The sequence below is a fragment of the Phocoena sinus genome, chromosome 12 (assembly GCF_008692025.1).
Source record: "Phocoena sinus isolate mPhoSin1 chromosome 12, mPhoSin1.pri, whole genome shotgun sequence".
Taxonomy (NCBI): Eukaryota; Metazoa; Chordata; class Mammalia; order Artiodactyla; family Phocoenidae; genus Phocoena; species Phocoena sinus.
Window position 1 is genome coordinate 28,060,169 of NC_045774.1, and position 20,466 is coordinate 28,080,634.

General features: G+C 35.3%; 1 protein-coding gene across 6 annotated transcripts in view; it reads left to right on the forward strand.

The window, feature by feature from the left end:
- The window catches only part of AHI1 (Abelson helper integration site 1), a 215,963-nt gene that overhangs the window by 123,279 nt on the left and 72,218 nt on the right, over nt 1-20,466 (forward strand). For all 6 annotated transcript variants that reach the window (XR_004352596.1, XR_004352595.1, XM_032651704.1 and 3 more), the window contains one exon: nt 2,142-2,197. Coding sequence is in view for 4 of the 6 variants with exons in the window: in XM_032651704.1 (XP_032507595.1) it covers nt 2,142-2,197 (56 nt within the window). In the remaining 2 variants the exon portion in view is untranslated. The remainder of the gene's footprint in view (nt 1-2,141; nt 2,198-20,466) is intronic.

Below are 20,466 nucleotides of genomic sequence, written 5' to 3' on the forward strand. Positions count from 1 at the left end.
AACTAAACATGATTTCAGATTTTAAAATCATTAGACAAAGTGAAAAAGAAGATGCTCACCTAGAAGATTAAGTGGCATAATTATCAAAACATAAAAAATTATGAAGGTAAAAATAAAATGGGCTGCAGAATTAAACATAACAGAATAAAACTTCCCTGAGCAGGAGAATGATAAGATTCTGCAGATTAAAGGGCTATCAAGTCCCAAGAAAGATTAATAATAACAAAGACACACTTGGACATACCCTGGTGAAAGCAGTCTGTTGGCACAATTCCCTCTTTCAGGGGAAGTCAGTCTTTTTTCAGGCCTTCATCTGGTTGGATGAAGCCCACTCGCATTATGGAAGGCAATCTGCTTTACTCAGGGTCTGCTAACTTAAATGTCAGTCCCATCCAAGAAATACTTTTCACAGAAACATCTGGAATGTTTGATCAGATAAAAGTGAAATAAAATATAGATTTTTTGGGGGTAAAATAGCAAAATATTTGGGGATGCTTTTCCTTAAGCTTATTCCTTTCTGTATATTCTCTGTTGAAAGCTTAAACAAACATGTATGATTGTATTTCTAAATGATATTATTTCAGTAGCAGTCTAAATTTAAAACTAAGCTTATATCGGGTTGGCCAAAAAGAGTTCGTTCAGGTTTTTCCATAAGATGTTATGGAAAAACCCGAACAAATTTTTTTTGGCCAACCCAATATCTTTAGAAAATTCATTTTAAAATTCTAGTTTTCAACACATTCTTATCCTGAAGTTGAAACTGTAAAACATGTAATTTTTTTCTTTGTACTTTCATAAGCTAAGGATGTAGATTTGGGGGTTTTTTAGTTTTTTTTAATTTTCATCATTTTGAAATTACTTTCTAATTGGATAAGAATTTTAAAATCTGTAGTCAGCCTAGGCCTATTTTATGGCAGTCAGATTATAGTAGTGAGAACACGTATGTAAGATGTTGCTAATTCCTGAACCCCGTGGTATGACCACTCTCATTCTAAAGCCAGTGTGTCGTGCCAGACTATTCTTAGCGGTTGCAGCTAGAGAGGGTTGTGAGAGCATGAGGGCTGAGGAGGTGAGGATTTCACCATTAGTTCTGTATACTTCAGTGTAAAGTCTTACAATAAGAATCAGCATTATTTGAATATTTTCAAAAATGTTTTTCTTGGGTTTTAAAAAAAACTTTTCAGGGCCAGTGTTATCTAAGAATAAAAAATGAGTTAAATGCCTATAAATGAGAGGAACTAGTGTTTTGTTTCAACTAGGAATTGTGCTATTTGCTCTTAACAGTGCATTGCAATTCTCACTTCTAACCACCCCTGCGTGGTTAAGCTTTTAGCCTTATTTAACAAACTGTTAAACTACTCACGTGTTAACTATTCACATGTTGGTCTGCTGATTGACAGAGATTGAAAAGTAAATGAGAGCCATACCTGTGTTCATTTTAAACTTGAGCTTGATTTTGAACCAGTATCTTCCAGATGAGATGCAATGTGTTACATCCTTAGAAGCTGTTTATTACAAAGAAATGCAGTAGAGGACATGGGGAACAAAAAGATAAATCTATACATGATAAAATGATTTTTCTCAAGGTTAGCAGTCTATATTGTCATTTTAAAGGAGAGAATCAAGGGAACTTTTTTTTCTTCAGTACTCTGTGGTGATTGAATAGATAGCCGATTGTATCGTAGTAGGAAATCAGATGATCAAAGAGAAATTCAAATAGATTTACTTTTTGTTTTTGAGAAAACAAGGAAGCGATTCTTTTCATAGACTTTGTGATATTTCTTTATGAAAACTTGATGACCTCAAGACAGAGGCAAAACTTTCATTGAAGAAATGTAGCAGAGGGAGATAATGGTATAATTTTTGAGCTGAGAACAGAATAAGAGCACATCTTCTGCTATTGCTGGATGCCACTTGAATGAAGAAATTGGCTTAGCTCACGTTGAGTCAGGTCTCTTAGTTAGCTAAACTCTCCAACTGTTTCTGACCAAAGAATTCATGATACCACTTTAAAGGATTCTGCCATCCAAGGAGGCTTTTTTCTTGTAAGCTGTAGGAGTCATGTCTTGCTGACATAAATGTTTTCAAAATAAAATGTATAGGTATAATAAGCAAATATTCACAATCTTTTCATTTCACAGGGATTATCAGTATAGAAAGAGAGCCTTGTAACCACCATGTAGATACAGCACCAACGGTAAGGCAATCTATTTCTACATTGTTAAAACTGTTAAGAAGGCACAAAATAATACTGGTTATAGTGACACAAAATGCCATTGTGGAAAGCTCTTGTAACCTACCTTTTGCCAAGAGTTATATCCCTTTAAGAAAATTAACTTTATGTTTTCTAATTAATCAAGATAACCTATCAATTTTTACTAAGATATAGGAAAATAAGATGCTGTATCATTTTTACAAGTACTTGTTTTATATTAATGTTATGAATAGAATGGTATTTAATTTTAAAATACTTTATACTTTTGATAAAGTACTGTAAATCTTTATGCAAATTGATTTACACCCTTGTAAAAATGAGTGTTATTTTCTGCACTAGCATCATTATTTAGAGTGAATGTTTTGTAATAGTGAAAGTAAGCCATTATGCTTCATTTCTCTCATAGACTACTATGCCTTATTATTATAAAAGTGAAATCTAATCTTTTACCCCACTACTGTTACTACCAGACAACAAAAGGCATTTAAGAATTATAGTATCTATTTACTATATTAAAAATAGTTATAGAAAATAATATAAAAGGAAGACAGATAAATTTCCCTTTTCATCTCTGTATATAGTATTTGTATGTATGAAATACACTTCAGTTGCTGGTTCCCACTTGAAAGATTCACAAGAAATAGACTAGAGTATATCTCTCCACTAAGCATATTCTTGTTTCTTATCCTTTCTATCTAATAAATCTTTCAAGTACTCCGTATAATTCAGCATTTCCTATTGTGAGAAAGATTTAGTAATACCTTTTTTAAGAAAATAAAAAAGTATTAAACTATATTTGAATTTTATTGATAATTAATATTTTCCTCATGGACAAATTGACTCCATTTTTTCTATTTGTTATAAATCTGTATAATTGATTCAGCATGTTTGGTAACTTAATACGTGGGGCTTCAGAAACGACTGGTGTTTGAGGAATTAATCATTAGCATAATCATAAAAAGGTATATGGATATAGTGTGTGTGTTCCAGTTATCCTTTAGTAAGTATGCTAAAAGAATAGCCGTAACATTATGTAAATTTTATTCATTAATATTAAAAATGGAAAGCTAGCAATTATGGAAAATTAATTATTTTAAGGTATTTGAATAATCTACTCATTTCACTATTTTATATACTTTTGAAATTTATTTTATTCCTGTAGGCTTTCCTGCAGCACCTTGTTTGCATTCTGGGTGTTTTGTACACTTTGGAGCTCAGAAAAGTGTAACCTGCCAGGTTTTTTTGTTTCACCCTGTAGGCTGATGGCAGATTCCCATGTGAATTAAATCATAAAATAATAGAACCAAATATTCATGAAATCATGAGAAATAATGGCATGAACAAACTTTACAGTAGTGCCCTGATCTCGAAATTGCTCCTGTGAATTAGGAACAAAATCTAATGCATAATAGTTTAGGTATTGTTGGTTTTTGGTTATGTTCTCCCAGTTGGATTATTAAATGGTGGCTCCTAATATATTAATAACACTTCTACTCTGTATAGTTGATAAGTTTTAAAATACTTGGTTTATACAGACGCTCCCGTAACACTCATTAGATCCCCAGGTTTGACTTGAGCCAGTCTTCCTTTCTGATGTCTTTTTCTGAGCTCTTCTCCTTCTGTCTCTTTACTACAGCTTAAGCATATTCAACCACCTTTCTCCTCTCCCCTATAGGTCCCCAACTTGCTGACAGTTAACCTTGGCCCTTTCTCCATAACCTCTAAATAGAATCACAAGTCTGTTCATTACCCAATCTCTGCTGGGCCCCAGGACAGATAAAGTCTGATTTTCACAGAAATATAATTTTACCTATTTTTCATCCTTTGTGTCAGTGTGCCCTTATTTTCCCTAAAGGGTTTAAGAGAAGAAAATATTTAGAGATAAAAGAAATAGGAAAAAGTCTGTCTAAAAGTTTTACAGAGTGGGATATTTGTGAGTTCAAACTTTGTACTATACTGGCTAAAAAGGAGAGAGACTCTTTGGATCTGAGAAAAAAAGTAGAAGTGGAGTGGGCCAGGATTTCAGAATGGCTGAGGCTCTGAATGACTCTTGTCCTCATACCTAGCCACCAGTTTCCAGCCTGCCTCTCTACAATTCCATGAATGGCTGGGGTCTAGGAGGGTGCTAGATGCTACTTACGACTAATTCAGCAGGGGAGGGAAGCAAGACTTTCTTAGGCCTCTGTGATAGGGAAAGATGTGTTTCTTGACGTTTCAGGTTGGAATGAACTTTTCTGTAAATATATGGTTACGATAGTTTGATCTTATAGCGTTACAGTGGGATGCAGTAGTGTTCTTTAAGTGAATATAGGTTAGCCTGAGAACAAAACCCCTTTTGTCCCTTGGTTCTGTGTTCTTTCTCACTCTCTTTTTAATTTACTTGTTTCCCTTTTTTTTTCATTTATTACATGAATTTTAATTTTTTGTTTGGAATTTTTTTTCTTTTTGACATAAATAATACCATATCTGTGTTTGAGGTTCCTTCAATAGAAAGCAAAACAGAATATCCCCACATGGCATGACCCCCTCCACCAAAAAGAATCAAACCTTCCTGCTTAACTGGCTATAATCACTACTTACTTTTCTTTGCATTCAGAGCTCTGAATTTTGTTCATATCTAAGAGTATATTTTCAAGTTATTTTTTCAAGAAATATAAATTGAGAATTATATTACCTGAATCTGCATATTTTAAAATATCTCTCATTTGTCTTTGCATAAGACAGCTTGCCAGGGCTTTTAATTATTTGAATATAACCTTTTCCCTTCAAAACGTTGTGGAAATTGATCATCATTTTGCCTTCTGTCATTGAGTATTTCAGGAGAGACATTCAAATCAGTCTGATAGTTATTCCTTTGTATAGGTAGCGTGTTTTGCCTGTTCATGTATTACAGATTTTCTTTTATTTTCTTTATACGTAATGTCTTAGCTCAGATTTGATGCATAAATGTGTGGCTTTCTTTTCACTGATTTTTGGACTAAATGGTATTCACTCAGACGTGTTACTATTATAGGAAAAACAAATAAGACATCATACAATCATAATATTAGATTACATGAAGATAATTAGATCATGCCACTTTAAGAGCTGGTTGCTGCACCTGCTTATAGCCTCCAGCAAGTTAAGGATAATATCAGACTCAGATTAATCAGAGGTCATTGTCTGAACCCTGAAAGGCAGGTGTAAAAGTAAGTTAATAGTTAAATCAGCATAGGCTTGAGTCCCATAGTTACTTTAAATGGAGGACTTATTTGCAAATCAAAGAGAAATAGCAGCTAGCATAAGGAAGTCTTCCACCCACATGTCTGGTCTTTTCTTACTTTAGGTTATTACACGAAGGACTTAGTTAAAACATACCTGCCTTTTAGTGTACAGTCATATGCACAGCAGTTCCCATAGCTTTTCCTACTTTCTGGTGGAATTAAAACATGGTAAGCCATGTTGAACATATAAAGTATTTTTAGTGATTTGAGGAGAACTGTTTTTGAATTTCTTCCAGTGAAAACTGGTACGATAAAATTCAAATAACATCAACATGGCCTATTGTAGTCAATCATTTTTGTAAAACTTCTGCATTCCAAACCTATAACCCTAACTTATACTATTTCTTTCTTCTTATTTTATTCAGTGATCCCACAACCCCCACTAATGAGAACGAATTTTCTTTTAACAAAGGGATTTTTTGTCAGTTTATAAAATTACAGCTTATGTTTTCGTAGAGGTCTACACATCTACCACAGCAGGTTGAAACAAACTCCTGCCTGTCTCATCAGAATTATACCAGTTATGGAACACTTTTGCCATCTGTTAAAGTGTTGCATGAATTATTAAGAATTAAAATGCCCTAGCTTGATTGGAAATTTAAATGTTGGTTCATTATTCTTCATTGTTATAAGACCAGTTTAACAAGCTGTTCATTCATTCTGCGGTTACACTCCTTCTAGGTTTTCTAAGGGCTTGATTGATAAATTTTTGTCACATGATTTTTCGTCAATGGTAAACATTACTGTGTTTTAGAGTATTTTATTATTATGAAAATATATCTGAGATGTTTGTGGTATTGCTTGCCCTTAACAGTAAACTTATTCATAAATATACATACAAATTAAACTTTATTCTGAGCCTCTTTTGGATTATATGATTATGGATTATATGATATTCATTCTACAGCATTTTGAGTTGTTTCTGTTGTTAGATTATTATCATTGTTTAGCCCACTGTAGGTTCACAAGATTGCTACATATTGCATTATTGCACATTAGTTTAATAAATGTATACATATGTTTACATAAAATATGTCTTTCACATTTTAACATACTGTTGGGGACAGCCACTCTAGAATTTTCCGGGAATTCATAGTATGTAAACTAGGGTGAATGTGCCCATATAAAACTCATAAAATAGAACCTATGGCCAATCTCTTCCTGAAGGCAATTGTAGGGTGGAGAGGGAACTGATAAACTATAAGCTTTTATAACTTGTCATAAAAGAATCTGTTTTTACTTATCAATAAAGTAGCAATTCAGAGCAATTCTATGGAAATTCAAATGTAAATGCAATAAATTCATTCTTTTTTAAGACCACTTGTGAGTTATCCATAATATATTTTTCTTAAGTATTTGCACATTAATTTTTCTCCAGATATTGTAAATTATGAAGCTTATGTTGATTTTTCCCATTAGCATACTCTGCTGACATTTGTTTTTCTCAGACTTTTTTCCACCAGTTCTCTTCTGACTTTGCTAAATTTCTCTACCTGAGAAAGTTTTAAAATTCTGAAAGTGTCATATTACTGGAGGACTAGAACATAAGAGTGGCATAATAGGAATTTATTTTCTAAATTATCAGTAAACATTAGGTGTACGGTGCCCATAGGACAGTACAGTATCAAGTGCTGGGTAGGTGTGGGAGTGGTATGGGGGAAAGCAGAAATACAAAAAAGTATAAAACATGCTTTGTGTCTTTGAGCAGCTCTTGGTCTAATTAGAAAAGTGAACTGTAAATAGTTATATCTCAATACATCAAATGGATAAAAGTTCAGAGCGATATAGTACAGATGTCATGTCAACCAGGCAGCTTGTACTCAAGTATAGGAATATGGGATGGGCCTTGAGTGCTTTAGGAATTCCCAGAGCTGTAGTGATTTGGGAAGTCTGTTTAGAGTAGGAAGGTGCTAAACTGGATCATAAAGGACAGATGGGATTTTAAAAGGAATAGGATGTTCTAGACCAGAGTAACAGTGTGACAGAAGATCACAGAAGGAAAGTACACAGAGTTTATAGATGGAGACAGTTTGCCTGAAGCAGAGCATTTCAGAACATGAGATAGATTAAGAAAAGGTAATTTGGGCATGATTTATAAAGATCATTGTATGTTAGGTAAAAAATTAAGACTTTATCAATATAAGCAACAGTAAGGCATTTGAGCATGAGAATAAGATGATCAAGGGGTAATGTTTTTAAAAAATTAAAATAAAAGCAGCTCATGAAATTGCAGGTAGGTGGAGATTAGAAGAAAGTAAATGATCTGTGAAGCTACTATTAATCCACATTCAAGGTGCTAAGGGTCTGGATAAGGAAGGGGCAATGGAAATGGAAATAGAGGTGTGCTTATGAGAAAGATTTGGAAATTGGAACTGATGATAGAAATTCAAAAGAAAAAGAGGTAAATGATGGCTGGAGACATAGGTTACTGAGAGAATGATGACACTTTTAACAGATTTTTTAAAAAATAGGGATGAAGGATGATTTTTAGAGAATAATAGATTCAATTTTAGGCATGTTAAATTTCAGGTAGCCAGAAGTCATGAACAAGTAGAAATGTTCAGTAGAGAACTGAGAATATAGGCTTGAACCTCAGAAAAGAGGATGAGTTTGAAGATCTAAATTTGTTGTGTTTGATAGAGCCACACTGAACAGCTCTGGGGTCCTGAAGGGAGATCCAGTGGTCAGAAGCCTCAGACCTCGGTTGTGGGAAGTCCTGTGTATCATTATAAGCGGAAAGCAAGCAGACTCTTCACAACAGGTGTCCAAAGGCCCCGTCCAGGAAAGGGGCAGATATCCAGTCTTTAGAAAAAGCTCAGTCAGGAACCAGTCTCCTCTGACTCACCTCCCAAATTCATTCTCCACAGAGTTATTTATCCAAGGCATAAATGTGATCATATGTTAAAGATCTTGTGGTGCACCCCATCTCCTACCAGTTGAAAGCTAAGCTATTTAGCATGTGGTCGGAAGCCTTCTGCTACCTTTGTAGACTTATTTCCAACTTTTCCCCAATACTCAATGCTGGGCACTCTGAGCTACTTGTAGTTCCCTAAACATGTGTAGTCTCTAGCATTGAGGAGTAATTTTAGAAGAGGGCTTAAGAGCACTGAGTCCAGACCAGATGTCCTGGCTTCAAGTCCTGCTTTGGCCACTTTTACTCCATACGACTTCAGGAAGGGTTCTTTACCTCTTTGTCTGCAAGTGGGAGTGATACCTACCTCAAGGATTGTTGTGAGGGATAAATGAGTTGAGACACATTCCACTCAATATTTTTCTGTATACCAGATATTGAATATTATTTCACCACAAGAGATGGCCAGATAATATGGACAAGAACATATCCCAAGCCTGAGGTCAAGAATCAAAGGGAGGGGCTTCCCTGGTGGCACAGAGGTTGAGAGTCCGCCTGCCGATGCAGGGGACACGGGTTCGTGCCCCGGTCCAGGAAGATCCCACATGCCGTGGAGCGGCTGGGCCCGTGAGCCATGGCCGCTGAGCCTGCGCGTCCGGAGCCTGTGCTCCGCAACGGGAGAGGCCACAACAGTGAGAGGTCCGCATACCGCAAAAAAAAAAAAAAAAAAAAAAAGAATCAAAGGGAGGACGCCGGGGTCCCAGCTAGGGCAGGGACACTGGGAACAAGGGAATCTGATGAAGGTTGCCGCAATGACCTGCGTGTCTCTTGACCAACCTTCTTTCTTTTTCTCTTTTCATTTTTTAAAGTGTGTTTATGTATTTATTTATTTCTTGCATATTGTGACTGTCTCCTGCTGTCGATGCAGAAACCCAGTTACACCAAGACAACAGGCATATAAACTGGGATTGTCTTGGGCAGTCCTAAATGTGTGATCCCTTTATTCATCGATTCTGTAAGTCGTGGCAGCCAGGGTGATCTTTTTAAAATATAAGTCAGAATGGGTTATCCCTCTCCTCATTAACACTCTTCAATAACTTCTTACTTGTAGAATAAAACCCAAACCCTTTCCAGGGCCCTACCAGGCCTTGCCTGATCTGGTCTCTGCCTACCTCTTCAGCATCACCTTATGATACTCTTTGCTCTGAGTTTCTGGAACACAGCCAGCCTTTCTCCTACTCACCTATCAGCTTTGAACATTTGGTCTCTCTGCCAGGAATATACACCCCCTTTTGCATAATGGGCTTTTTCTTTAGATCCCAGTAAATGTCAGCTTTTCAGAGGATCTTCCTTCACCATTCTATCTGAAGTAGATACTCCCCACTTAGTCTTTTTATTGCACCTTTTTTTTTCCTTCTTAATACTTATCCCAATTTGTAATTTTTTTGTTCAGTTATTTTCATGTTTATCTCTTGTCTTCCTCGATAGAATGGATGTAAGTTTCATGAAAGTAGGGACCATGTCTGCTTGAGTCACCATTGCTTATAGACTGTCAGTAGATACAGCTTAAATGAATCAATGAATATAGGCTGAAACTATAGAAATAAAAAAGCACAAAGAGCTAGACTGGACTTCAGGGATGTCCATATTCAGAAGGTTGGAAAAAGAGCCCTCACAGAAGACAGACAGAAAAGAGAGACATAGGAAGTCAGGAATAGTGTAGCATCTTGGAAGCCAAGGGAGTCTAACTGGAGGTTTTGTGCCATCATAGGTAGTCAGAAAAGTTTGGGAGAAAGGAGGCTAGATGGTAACATTAGGAGACATGATGAACTGGAAGCAATTCGGGAAACCTGTCATGAGAGGAGTTTGGAAAATAGAATAGCAGTTAACTTAGCCTTGTGTGTATATTGCTGACTCATTTCACAAAAGAAAGTAATGTTTTGCCAATAGGGCTGCCATGAAAGGAATCTATGTAGAATGTGAAGTAAATGTTTCTTTTTCCGTGCTCTTCAAAAGTGAAAAATTAAGCTTTAGTATTTATGCAACATTATTACTTTCAAAAAATTTCTCAGATGGAAGGAAAAATTCAGTAACATAAATGGGGAGAAGGATGCACACTGTATTTTAGCATTAGACAAAGGAGTAGAGTAAGGCAGTTGTAGCAAGATTCCTTACTAAGTATTTAAAACTTTTCTAGTTGGTAAAATGAGGAAAGTTGAAGAAGTTGATCTTTTAGGTCTCCTTTGGGTCCTTTTCATCTGCTCCTACTGTTCCAGGACAACATATTAAAGAAGAAAAACTAAGCAAATTTCTGATAGTCATCTCTTGAATGCTCACTCATCATTTCTCTCATCCTTCCTATTCTCAGGATTCAGTTAGAGTTCACCCATATATTACACACATGGCAGTTGTGTCCACTGGGTCGACTAACAGATCGCCTATCACCACCATTGCTATTGGAAATTTCATGCTGCTTAATTAGTAGACGTGGGTTAGTTGTCTTCAGTAGATCAAAAACTAAGTCCTTTCACTACAGACCAAATCCCTCCACCTTCATAAGCCCAGGACTTGGTGAAATGATGCCAAGCAGTAGGTTATGGTGTTCAGATAACTGATGTAATTTAGCCAGCAGGGGTTAGAGAGCATGTGCAGTACAGTGGGGAAAAGGAAGGGCACTGGTCTGGCTGCCTAGGATTCTATTGAAAGAGCAACCAGTGATCTTTTTTGCCCATTTCAATCTCTTTCACTATCTTTCCCAACACAAATAAAGTCGTGTTCAGTTACACAAACTGGTGGAACTTGAGGCTAATCAAAACTGTGAATCAAGAACAATTCAAAAGTGCACAAATATTCTAAAACAGTACATCTGAAGCATTAAAAAAACTAAAGAAATTAAAATCATTCCATTTTAGACTCTAGCTGAAGTACTTCCTTAGTCAAGCTCTAGTGAGGTGTCTAGAAGTATGAACACGTTCCCATGAGACCTGACTCCAGAGGAATTATTTTGGTCATTTTTTCCCCTGAGAGCAGCAAAAAGAGCAAGTGGTGGAAGGGAGTCTGCTTCCTCAGGAGCTTAAACTGGGAAGACAGGAACCAGAAAGCAGGAGCTCTGTTAAATGCCATAAGGGGAGGTGGTGATATGCCCCGCCCAAAACATTTACTTCACCCCCTAACCTGTTTCTTCGGAGCAGTACGTACTGTCATTGTAAGTACAGTCTGTGTTTCTGTAATGCAAATTAGCCAACGTGCAGTTAATAAATAGATGAATGATGTCAATAAGATTGCAGAGGATTTATTTATGCATGTTACAAGTTTAAACCCATCAGAGGCAGGCTTTCTCATAATCAAATGGAAAGACTGAGTCATTTTAGAAAAAAGCTGAAATGCCTTTTGCTAATGTCTAATTTAGTAGCTTCAAGAACTGCTAATACAAATGAAGAATTGTTTTGTTTGATGAAATCTAAAACCTGATTGGGTTTTTTTTTTTTTTTTTTTTTTTTAAAAGATCTTTAAATTTATTTATTTATCCATTTATTTATACTTGGCTGTGTTGGGCCTTCGTTTCTGCGCGAGGGCTTTCTCCAGTTGCGGCGAGCGGGGGTCACTCTTCATCGCGGTGTGAGGGCCTCTACACTGTCACGGCCTCTCTTGTTGCGGAGCACAGGCTCCAGACGCGCAGGCTCAGCAGTTGTGGCTCACGGGCCCAGTTGCTCCGCGGCATGTGGGATCCCCCCAGACCAGGGATCGAACCCGTGTCCCCTGCACTAGCAGGCAGACCCTCAACCACTGCGCCACCAGGGAAGCCCTGATTGGGTTTTTAATTTTGATAAACTGGTCTCTATTGAAAGGAAATTCTTTCATGGACCTGACTTAACCATAATGCTGGGTACAGATGCCAGCAAAGATTTAATACCACATTAGTACTTTGATTAGGATTGTTAGTTTCTTTCAGCACCCTAGTTACAAGTTCCATAGATTTTAAGTAGTCTGCAACAACTGCATTTTTTTTCATAAGCCTCATTCTACAGAATGCAAGACTTTATAGCAGAAAGGCCTATAAAAAATTATGGAATTTTGTCTCCCCTCGTAAAATGTAAACACCACTAAAAGAGGGGTTTTCCATGTTCTTGTTCAGCACTGCAGTCTGAGAACTGTCCAATACCTTACACATAATATTACTAGCTATTATATTACTGATATTCATAATGATCCTGAATCTCTAAGAATAAGTTAATCATAATTATATCAAACTTATTTCACTTTGTTGTGAGCATCAATGATACACATGTATTGAATACCTACTATGTTGGCAGTGTATCTTTATATCTACTTTCTTTTAATCTGTATAATCGTAGATAGGTATTATTATCCCCATTTTATAAATTATGAAACTGAGGCACTGAAAAGTGAAGAGTCTCCACTAGGGTCACACAGATGGTAAATATAGAGCCAGGAAATTCTTTTCTATTTAATTAACATGTTACCTAAGAGCCTCTGGAGTTCTTGATATTTGCCAAAGACTACATTATCAGCTAATAATGGGATATTTTGGTAAGTGTATTGAGACGTTTCTAATCTCTACACATTTTTAGTCATTTAGCTTCAACGTATGAGAAGGATGTGTCACTGGTTACAAAAAGAAGTCCCCTTGCTTGTGGATACGTTCTTTCCTGGAAAACAGAAAACTACTTCTACCTTAGAAACGCTGTGTTTTCATTAATTACTCAAGTTTTGTGCTTTACCTACAAATGATTAGTACCTTGGTTTTACTCTGCTTCTAGATCGTTATAGAACAAATCAATTTCCTCTGCTATAAGCACAGCTCTTGAGATGCTTGAGAGTGTCTGTTTCATCTTGACATTCTCTTTTTTAGACTAACTCTATCCATTTTCTTCTACTTAATCTATACTGATTCCGTCAAGTTTGTTCATATTCTTTGGAAAAGTGACATCCAGAACTAGATTTAATATTCTAATTGTGATATGAAAAATAGTGATACTATTGGTTTCTATAATCTGCATACTGTGTTTGATATCGAATTATGACCTACCATAACTTCTTGATATTTTAAAGATTTACTATCAAGACCTGTCTTCCCATTATTTACCTACTTGTGCCTCAGTATCCTCATCTCTAGAATGGAGATAATAATAATACCCTCCTCATTAGTGCTGTTTCCAGTACTGAGTACAGTGTCCAGCACACAGTAATCTCTCAGCTTTCCACTATTACCGTTTAACCCTAAGTGCAGTGGTCCATTTATCCTTGTTGAATTTCATCAGTTTATTTTTGACTCATTTTTCTTTTGAATGCTGATTTTTTTCAGCCATGGTCACTCACTCCTGAACTCTGTAACATGAACAAATTTTATAATGCCCCTTATTTATTGTCTTTATTCACAACATGAAGAAAATATTGAACAATGAACAAAATCAAAAAGGCAACAATTTCTTTACATGTGATCAATTTAAATTTTTATTTATCAACAAAATGCCTTATAAATAAAAGTCATTTTGGGGGGGGATGTTAATGTTTAAAAGCAATTTCAATGTTACATTGCATTGTCCTTTAGCAAAGCATTTACTTACCTGTCTTTTAAAATAAGGTTTGGTGATTACTTGAAATTTTCCTTTTAATCAATAAAATTTGATCCCTGTAAGGAAACATTGAATATAGTACATAACAGAAACCAAAACTTGAGTTGATCATGCCATAAAATGAAGCAATTATTTAGAAAAACTTTTCAGACTCATCATTTTATGGAATATTATTTTCCATTTTGGGAAAATTTAATCAAAAGTTATCAAACTAGTCCTCTATTCTTCCTGCCTAGATGGGCATTTACCATCTGCCACTCCAGATGTTCCATAGATTCTTTTCTTACCTTGATAAATATACACGAGTTTACCAGGTCTCTTCTTCCTGTGATGCCCTTTATCCTGCCATCTTCTCAGCGTCCCCAGGGATCAATCTTTGGCAGAGATCATAGTGCAGCAGCCAGTGATGCAGACACCTCTTGGTATAACCACATTACTGGGTCACAGATTACTTTAATGCATTAAGAGTAAGTAAGATAAATCCCTAGAGGGAACGAAACTTCTGTGTTTTTAATTAAACTTCATAAACTTTTCTTGTCACCATATCTCTGCCTGGTAATATGGCAACATGAGCAGACTTTTCTGAGGGCACTTTATGGACTCAAAGCTTATTTTGCCAAACCTAGAAATAAATTTTCTTTTCAGAATGGAGTTGGAGTTGGTAGATCTATATTTTTTTTGGAAAATATGGTTACGTTTATAGTACTACAGAAATATTTTACTACAAAACGCCATTCCTCTTTGATAAAGAACTTTAGGAGTTGAGTAATAACAGTCATACCTCTAACATTTATTGGGCACTCACTAGGTACCAGGCACTGTGCAAAGTGTTTTATGTAGGATATCTCATGAATGTCATAATTCTGTATGATAAAAGTATCATCATCATCACCGCCATCATCATCATCATTCACCAGTAGGGAAACTGAAACATAAAAGGTCTTTAAGGGTCTTTTAGAAACATTTAAATTGAATGTGTTAATGCATTATGGTAGATGAGCCAAAAATATTAAGAGCAGAATAAGTTTATATGATTAAACCATTAAACTCAAGTGTCACTCAGTGGCACAAGGCAGATTCTGTGGAAACTGGGAGCAGTTCAGATAGTATTAACAGCAATTAACACTTATAAAAACAATTTTTAGTTTTAAAAACCCTGCTTCATAGTGTGTATTATTTCATCTGATCTTTGTATCATCACTGTATCTTGTAATGGCATTAGGCAGGGGTGGTAATGAAGAGAGTAGACAACTGAGCAATACTGGTAGGGCTGACCAGAATGACAGCCAAGAAGGGTCATGAAGACCTTGAGGACAGGATGGCCAAATACAGATTCCTCCCTCTGCACCATCTACCATGGATGTTATCTAAGAAAGCCAACTGCAGAATTTTTTTCTTGGAAAACATCCCATCCACACACCAAGGAGTTTTAATCAGATATGGTTTGGGGTTAGTGGATAGAGTCTTAGATTTCCTCAGAATAGTGGCACTTCAATTCTCAAAGCTGTGGGGGTGGGTTAAAGACACATAAGTAACGGAGAGTAATCTGGATGTGAGAAGGGGATCTTGGGGTTTGGTGGGAAGAAAGGGGCCCAGAAGCTGTGGTTTTTCTAGTGCACTGGCGGAGTCACCTGTGACCTTGAGAAAGGAAATTACAAGCACCTGTTACACTTCAAACTATGCTACCCACATGCCACAGACAGCTGTTTGAAGAACAGGACTAAAAAGAACAGGAATGAAAAGGTAATTGTATCACCCAAGAATGAGGTGATTGGGCTTTGTCCCTTCTTCCTTGAGACCTACTTGTAAAACTCATTGTACACACCCAAGTGTCAGCTGGTACCTAAGCATGAATGACTCCTCAGTTGATGTTTCTAATCTTAATTATTGTTTTCTTTCTCCATTCTACTACAAAAAATCTTCATAATAAATACTTAGGCTGTTAACCACTTGGGAACCAAAGAACCTGAAAATGAATACAGCTCAATAAAATTCCTGTCTTTCCTGGGACTTATATTGGGCCTTTCCACTTTAATCTTCTGTCACTGGTGCTACCAACTGCTTAGTTCTTACTGACAAAACCTTGGTAATATATTAAGCTTGTCTGTTTCTCTTATGTACCACATGTATTGCTTTCCTCTTCTGTTATATTTCCACAATCTAACCTCTTTTGTCCACTTCCATAGCCAGAATCAAGACTCCTCTCTCTGACATGAATCGCTATGGTCTCCACCTCTGTGTTTTTGCTTGTATCTGTTCCTTTATTCTGACTAACCTCACCTTCCATAACCATAATTTCTATGATGTTCTTTTTTTAATAACAGCTTTATTTGGATATAATTCACATAGCAAAATGTTTACTCTTTTAAAGTCTACAATTCATTGGGTTTTAGTATATTCATAGTTTTGTACACATCATCAGTGTCTAATTTTAAAACATATTCCTCACCCCAAAAAGAAATCCCGTACTCAGTAGTAGCCACCCACCCCCCTACATTGCCTTCTCTCCCTAGCCCCTGGCAAATACTAATCTACTTCCTATCTCTGTGGATTTGCCTATTCTGGACATTTTGTATAAATGCAGTCATATCATACGTGACCTTTTGTATCTGGCTTCTTTCACTTAGCATGCTTTCAAAGATCATCCATGTCATAGCATGCATCAGAATCTCATTCCTTTTTATGGCTGAATAATAGTCTATTATATGGATATGCCATATTTTATTTATCCTTTCATTCATTGATGAGCATTTGGGTTGCTTCCATTTTTAGCTATTATGAATAATGCTGTGTGCACATTTACATACAGGTTTTTGTGTAACACAGGTTTTCAATTCTCTTGGGTGTATATTTAGTAGTGAAATTGCTGTGTCACACGGTAACTCTGTATTTAGCATTTTGAGGAACTGCCAAAACGTTCTCTAAAGTGCCTGAACCATTTTACAATCCCACCAGCCAAGTATGAGAGTTTCAATTTCTCCACATCCTCACCAACACTTGTTACTGTCTTTTTTATTATAGCCAGTTTATTGAGTGAAAAGTTGTATCTCTTATATCTCCTGATTTTGATTTGCATTTCCTTAATGATTAATGTTGTGAACATCTTTTGCAGTGCCATTTGTATATCTTCTTTGGATAATTTATTCAAATCCTTTGCCCATTTTCTAGTTGGGCAAATTATGTTCTACCATATAATTGTATAAATAGGATATATTTTAATGACTGTGTTATGTATTTATGTATGTATGTATATATGAGAATCAGATCTTATTATACCAAGGGTGGCAATACAGTTTTGTTTTTAGACATGGGGTTGAAGTTAGCATATCTACATTTAATTTGGAAAATAGGATCACATTTGTAGTTGCAGGTGTCCTATAGAAATATTTTTATTTTAAAACACCATTCCTCTGTGATAACTCAAAGAACTCTAGGAGTTGAATAATAATAATTATACCTGACACATATTGTATACCTACCATGTGCCAGGAATATAGCATATAAATATATATTATATAAAATCAACTGTATAAATTATGTAACTCATACATAAATACAGATATAATATAGATATATTCATATTATTTATATCTAATTGGGTTTGTCTTAGTATTGACTTGTAAGAGTTCTTTATATACTCTGGATACAAGTCTCTTATCAGATACGTGATTTGCAGATATTTTCTCCTGTTCTGTAGGTTGTCTTTTTCTCTTTCTTGATCATGTCCTTAGAAGCACAACATTTTTTAAAAATTTTTATGAAGTTCAATTTCTCTACTCTTTTCTTTTGTTACTTGTGCTTTTGTTACCATATCTAAGAAACCATTGTCTGATCTAAGGTCACAAAGATTTACTTCTGTGTGTTCTCAGAGAGTTTTATACATTTAGCTCTTACCTAGGTCTGTAATCCATTTAGAGTTAATTTTTATATATGGTGTGAGTTAGGGATGTAACTTTATTTTTTTGCATGTGTCTATCCAGTTTTCCCAGCACCATTTATTGAAAAGACTATTATTTCCCCATTTAATGGTCTCGGCACCCTTTTCAAAAATCAGTTGGCCATGAATGTAAGGGCTTATATCTGGACTCTCAATTCTATTGCGTTGATTCATTTGCCTATCTTTATGTCAGTAATCCACTGTTTTAATTGCTGTAGCTTTGTAGTAAGTTTTAAAAGCAGAGCTTGTCCTCCAGGTTTGTTCTCTTTCCAGATTACTTTTCTGTTCTAGGTCCCTTGCATTTCCATATGAATCTTAAAATCACCTTCTCAGTTTCTGCAAAGTGTTTAATAGGGATTATGTTGAATCTGTAGATCAAAATGGAGGATTTTCATCTTAACAGGTTATTAAGTCTTCCAATCTAGTAACATGGGTCTTTCAATTTATATAGGTCTACTTTAATTTCTTTCAATGACATTTTGTTTTTATTATGTAAGTCTTAGACTTTTATTTCAAGTATTTTATTCTTTTTGATGTTGTAAATGGAATTGGTTTTATATTCAGATTTTTCATTCCTCAGGTATAAAAATATAATTGATTTTTTTATATTCACCTGTATTCTGCAACCTTACTGAATTTGTTTACTACTTCTATAAAATGTTCTGGAGGATTTTTTGTAGATTCCTTGAGGTTGTCTATACACGAGGTCATTTCATCTGTTAATATAGTTCTACTTCTTTGTTTCCATCTTGATTCCTTTTTTTTTCTTGCCTAATTTACTGGCTGGAATCTCCAGTACAGTGTTGAAATAGCAAGGGTGAGTGTCTGTGTCTTCTCTTGCTCCTAATCATAGGGGAAAAGCTATCAGTCTTTGACCATTAAGTATGTTGTTAGCTGTGTGCTTTTGTGAATAACCTTTACCAGGTTGAAGCAATTCCCTTATATTCTTACTTTGTTGAGTGTTTTTATCAGGAAAGAATGTTGGATTTTGTTAAATGCTTTTTCTGTATTTATTGAGATGACTATATGGGGTTTGTCCTTAATGCTATTAATATGGTCTATTACATAGACTGATTGTCATATGTTAAACCAAACTATCATTTCTGGGATAAATCCCACTTGTCATGGTGTATAATCCTTTTTATATGTTGTAGATTCTGTTTACTAGTATTTTGTTGATGTTTTTACATCAGTAGTCATAAGAAGTGTGTAGTTTTCTTGTCCAGCTTTGGGATCATGATAATACTGACTTCATAGAATGAGTTGGAAAGTGTTCATTTCTCTTTTATTTTTTGGAAGAGTTTTGTAAAAGATTGACATTATTTCTTCTTTAAACATTTGGTACAGTTTGCCAATGCTGCATTCTGTACCTGGGCTTTTCTTTGTTGAAATTTTTTAAATTGTTAATTCAGTCTCTTTACTCTTAAAGTCTATTGAGATTTTCATCTTCCTCTTCAGTCACATTTAAGGTGTCTCTTTCTAGGAATTTGTCCCTTTCATCTGGGCTATTTAATTTGTTAACATACAGTTGATAATAGCACTCCATTATAATCCTTTATATTTCTCTAAGGCCAATAGTGATATCTTCTCTCTCATTCCTGATTTTATTAATTTGGGTGTTACCTTCCGCTCCACCACCCTTGGTCAGTATAGCTAAAGTTTTGTTAATTTTCTTGATCTTTCAAAGAACCAATTATTGGTTTTGTTAATTTTCTCTATTCTTTTTCTATTTGTTATCTTTTATTTCTATCCTAATATTTATCATTTCCTTCCTTCTACTTGCTTTGGATTTAGTTTTATTTTTCTAGTTTTAAAGTATAAGGTTAGCTTATTGATTTGACTGTTTTTTCTCAATTAAAGCATTTACAGCTATAAAATTTCCTCAGATCATTGCTTTTGCTGCTTCCCATACATTTTGGTATGTTGTGTTTATCTTTTCATTTATCTTTTTAAAATTTCCCTGGTGTTCTCTTCTTTGACCCATTGGTATTTAGGAGTGTGTTGTTTAATTTCGACACAATTTCCCAATTGTCTTTCTGTTACTGATTTCTATTTTCATTTCATTATGGTTGGAGAACATACTTTCTGTCATTCAGGGTTTTTTTTTTTTTTAAGGCTTATTTTATAGCCTAGCATATTGTCTATACTAAAGAATGTTCTACATGCACTTAAGAAGAATATGTATTCTGCTTTTATTAGGTGGAGTGTTCTATAGATGTCTGTTAGATCTAGCTGGTTTTTAGTGTTGATCAAGTCTTCTGTTTCCATGTTGATCTGCCTCGTTCTAGTCATTATGGAAAGTGGAGTATTGAAGTCTCAACAACTATTGTTGAATCATCTATTTCATCTTTCAATTCTGTCCATTTTGCCTTATGTATCTTGAGGCTATTTAGGTGCATATATATTCATACTTATTTATGGCTTCCTGATTGATTGACCCTTTTATCAGTTAAAATGTCCTTCTTTATCTTTACTGACAGTTTTTGTCTTTAATTATATTTTACCTGGTATCAGAATAGCCTCTCCAGCTCTCTTTTGGTTTCTGTTTATATGGCATATCTTTTTCATCCTTTTCAACTTTATTGTGTCTTTAATCTAAAATG